Source organism: Phytophthora cinnamomi (genome assembly GCF_018691715.1).
Source record: "Phytophthora cinnamomi strain GKB4 chromosome Unknown Contig122, whole genome shotgun sequence".
In the NCBI taxonomy this organism is placed as follows: domain Eukaryota; phylum Oomycota; class Peronosporomycetes; order Peronosporales; family Peronosporaceae; genus Phytophthora; species Phytophthora cinnamomi.
This window is the reverse complement of record NW_027151055.1, coordinates 78818-82946: the sequence shown is the minus strand read 5'-3', so window position 1 is coordinate 82946 and position 4129 is coordinate 78818. Positions and strand designations below refer to the sequence as shown.

Sequence of the window (4129 nt, the reverse complement as noted above, 5' to 3'; positions counted from 1 at the left end):
GTGCATTTCATGGTTGTTGGTGCGGAACCACGACCAAGACATCACCACTACGATTCACGTTCGACACACTCTAAAACGAGTAGCGGGACTTGATGTTCTCGAGCACGCGGCGAACCATCCACCCGTCCGATGGGGTGACAGTGGCAGCGGTACCCGAGTCCATGATGCAGGCTGGGAAGTCGGTTTGGGCTTGTCCGTTTCCTCGTAGAAGTCTGGTAGTCCAGACCGTGGCCGATCTCGTGAGAACGATCAAAGTCTGATCCTGGTCAGGGTGTGGCTAAAGTTCTCAGCGTTCACGCGCTGACCCCAGTCGCCACCGGCACCGCCATCCATGTTTTGTGTCGGCCAGAGCGACATGTCGAACGGCGTGCCCTCGCACGTGCTCGTGTCCGAGTTCAGGGCCCGTTCCTGGTGCTTGTAGCAGGCAGTCGGGCACTGCGGGACGCCATCGACGTCCCTTGTCGCTCAGTGTAGATCTTGCCGAGAGAGTCATCGGATCACTCGAAAAGCGAGGCATCGCGTGCCGCCCAGCCGACGATTTTGACGTTGATTTTGTTGTACGGCCAGCAGTCGTAGCCGATGAGCCACTGGTTCCATGCCTTGAACTGGCGGTTCAGCATAGCCTCGAACTTGGACGTACGCTCTTGAGAGCCTGTCCTTGCTGTCCCAGCGGATACAGTAGTTGAGCGATCCCTTGTTCGTCACGAGCTGGTCGAAGATGATGTTTTCGGAGCCCGGCACGTATTTGCTCATACGCTCCGTCCAAACCCAGTCAACTGTTTCAGTTGGGACATAGGCGTTCGGGTTGCCCACCACGCACTTAACACTGCCCGATGTGATGTCGCCCAACGTCTCGCCTCCGGTGGTGACATTGGCGGAAGGAGCAGCCGAAATGACCGATGACGCGGTAAGACCAGCGATGGCAATGGCAGCAAGACCACGGCGGGTGGAGTACGAATACGAAGAGTTGGAGGATGACTGCATCGCGTGGCTGGTGATACTGTAGGAAGAAAATTGGAGAATGACAATACGCTTTTCTTGAATAAATACATGGAGAGGCGCCTTGGGCTTCACTCCGGCTTGTCCTGCGTTCGGCAGCGGAAGCGCTTCCAGCGATGAAGCAACTTGCATCACCGCAAGAATGCTTCAAGCAACTACCATACCATATTGAAACTAAGAATACTCTTCGCAGTGTTGACAATCGCTGACCACCTCTTATCGCTCAAGTCGCAGCGTGTGTTATTGTACATGCTACATCGGCAGGCCTCTTAAAATTAGGCAGAAATACCTACCTACCTAATTTGACCTCGATTAGGCATTTTGGGAAAGGTCTAAATAGGTAGTTCTTAAGTAGTTCGATACAAATGGCTCAAAATTCAACTTAGGCAGGCAGGTGGTATACTTTATTCAAGTGAATTGTCTTAGCTACGTGGACTCCTAGCGACGCGTTCAGCTAGATCGAGCAAAAGAAGTACTGCAGCGACTGGAGTTGGCCTTCCATTGCATAGTTGGTTAGAGCTGTTCTCTGCGGGTTCTTGATGGGGATCCATTTTTGTCGCTGTTGTAGAGGGGTGATTTTAGTTTGCACAAGGGCAGTGTTGACAGCGGTTTGCACCAGTGACTTTAGGCTGTGGTGCGGTCTGTTGGTACCCTCTCCTTGATCCTTTTGTCTTCCCCATTCGTGCTAGGAGGTGGAGAGCGCCGAAATGTGGAATGCACAGGCAGCGACGCGAATAGACTGCGAGCTAGGGTGGTTTCAGGCATGTCCGCAATTAGGTATTTTGAAAAAATAGGATAAGGCATTTTGCACTTTCCCTTCACACACTACCTAATTTTGAGAGGCCAGAAGAGTACGCGTGACACACAACCACCATATGTATTAATACGTGTTCGTGTAAGTCTGCGGCAGCACATCAATTGTGGGTTATCGCAACAACGTGCTGTGCCAGCACACTAAAGCGCAGCGTCTGTGGCAAATGAACGATTCCCAATCGGCGACACGAACAGGGGGCGGTTAGGTAGGGACTAGCCAACCAGCAGCACCCAGCAGCAGGCCACACTGACCAAGGTGGGCTGCACTCTCGCTTATTTAATGCTATTCATAATGCTGCTATGGTGCCACTTAGCTATATATGTGCAGCGTAACTGGTTACGCGAACACGTAAATCATTCATTCATTAATAATTCTGCCTAAGATTGTGAGCGACTCGCCTAACTCCCGCGATCAGCATGAGCAAGCAAATCGACGGGGATACGGCGGTCTAACTTATTAGACGAGTATCGGTCATGTTTTGGGCGTGGTTGCGTTACAGACAACGACAGATTGGAGCGGTAACAAAAGCTTGAGCTTCACCCAGAAGAGTTTGATTGGGAGAAAATGTGGATAATCAATAACCTTCCCTGAAAAACACAGATCCGTATTATGTGTTTTTATAAAAGGGCTCTCGGCGGGGAGTCCTCCCGTTTTATAGCCCTCGATGCGCAGGCACGCACGACCAACCGTACAGAGATTTAATCCACCAGAACCCACACACCAGGCTTGAGGCTTGCTCTGGTGGGGATGCCTGTGGCTATCCGACCCATTTCGGGACCGGGTTCTGATACCCCTCATTACACTATGGGGCATTTTCGGCACTTAGGGCCTCCAGCCCACCCAACTATCCTACACCGGGGCGCGAGTTGGCAGGGCGGACCACTCCACGGAGTGGCTGCTCGTCCAAGATATTGCCTATCTCCGGCCTCCGTGGAAAGTCCCGCACTCGGCGGGGATCGATCCCGGTACCTCCCGGTCTCCGCGTCAGGGTTTGACCACTGGCCCACGGGGATCTGTACGACCAACCGTACAGAGAGCACCGGCTATAGTGGCGCCGGCTATACATGAAAATCGACTTTCAGTGAGATCCCAAATCGTGACTATAATAAAATCAAGTGAAACAGGCTATTAGGTTGTAAGAATGTAAGAGAGCTCCCCCCACCAAACCAAAACCACACGTTGTAAGCAGGGATTGACAGTAACACGAATTTTCCCGAAACTACTATATTAATAGGGCGGTTGTGTCTACCGACTTACTGGAGTAAAATTACTATAATTTCAGGGGATCTCCGTTACTATAGTAATATTACGGTAGTAATGTCCCAGTAATTCCTAGTAGATTCAGTGCTCGACCTCCTGCATCGTCAGACCTTTGTATTTATCGCTGTCAAGCTCCATACGACGGATTCCTGCTCGATTACGCTTGAGAAGGACCTGCATTTCCGCACGTTCGTTGTCGGTTCTCGTCCGAAGGCTGCTCATCACAAATCCCCCTGTAGAGAAGACGCGCTCGAGGAACGCGTTGGAAGGGCTGCGTCCTACCCAAACGCGTGCTAAGGCCGCGATAGATGAAAACTTCACGCGACCGACATCGCGAAACCAACGAAGAATGTCCACATGCTCGCAGAGGGCCTCCACACACCAGCAAACTACTCCATTTCGACGAACCATCAACAAAGGAGCAAACTCGTTCTTGTTCACCCCCTCTTTCGCTGATTTCTGCAGTGCCACGGCGGTCCAGTCCACCGAGTACTCAAGCCACCTTTGCAGAACGTTGTCGGCTTACTGCAAAGGTGCTGAACTCCACGCTTGCAGACACCACACGGATCGGTCGTCGTCAAATCGGCGAACGAACAGTCGGGGTTAACGCACTTCATGGGGATGAAGGGTGGCAGGCCGAGAGGGTTCTTGGTCGTTGCTGGCGGTTCTGGTGTTGCTGTAAACTTGCAGAATGAGGGCTGAGAAGTCTGGATCGGCAAGACTGGCGTCACCGGCTTGCTTGTGTGACGATTGAGCTCTTGCAAACGCTGCCCGGACCCAGACACCCAACAAGTCGCCCTATCAGTCTCCAATCAAGCAGTGATTCACATGAGCTTGCATGGGACCGAACCAGAATTCCTGCTTTGTGGAAGCGGGGATTGCCACACGCCTCTGGATTTCTTCAAGTGCGCGACAGCAGTTGATAATAATAATCTGAGTTATTGTGAAAACCGGTGATTTTGTCACTCCGTATAGCTCTGTAAATCGGGGCTGTGAGCAAAAACGATACGTGGTAATTTGTACTGAATAAGAAGTTAATGTGGGTGCTAATCTGAG

At 51.7% G+C, this 4129-nt stretch overlaps 1 protein-coding gene across 1 annotated transcript; it reads right to left on the bottom strand.

The window, feature by feature from the left end:
• Positions 1-70: 70 nt before the first annotated feature.
• Positions 71-984, bottom strand: IUM83_19964 (neutral zinc metallopeptidase; the record flags this gene model as incomplete). The annotated part of the gene is made up of 2 exons (XM_067945034.1): positions 71-212; positions 641-984. The coding sequence occupies 2 exons, from the start codon at positions 982-984 to the stop codon at positions 71-73; spliced, it is 486 nt and encodes a 161-aa protein (XP_067780946.1).
• Between the last annotated feature and the right edge of the window lie 3145 nt (positions 985-4129).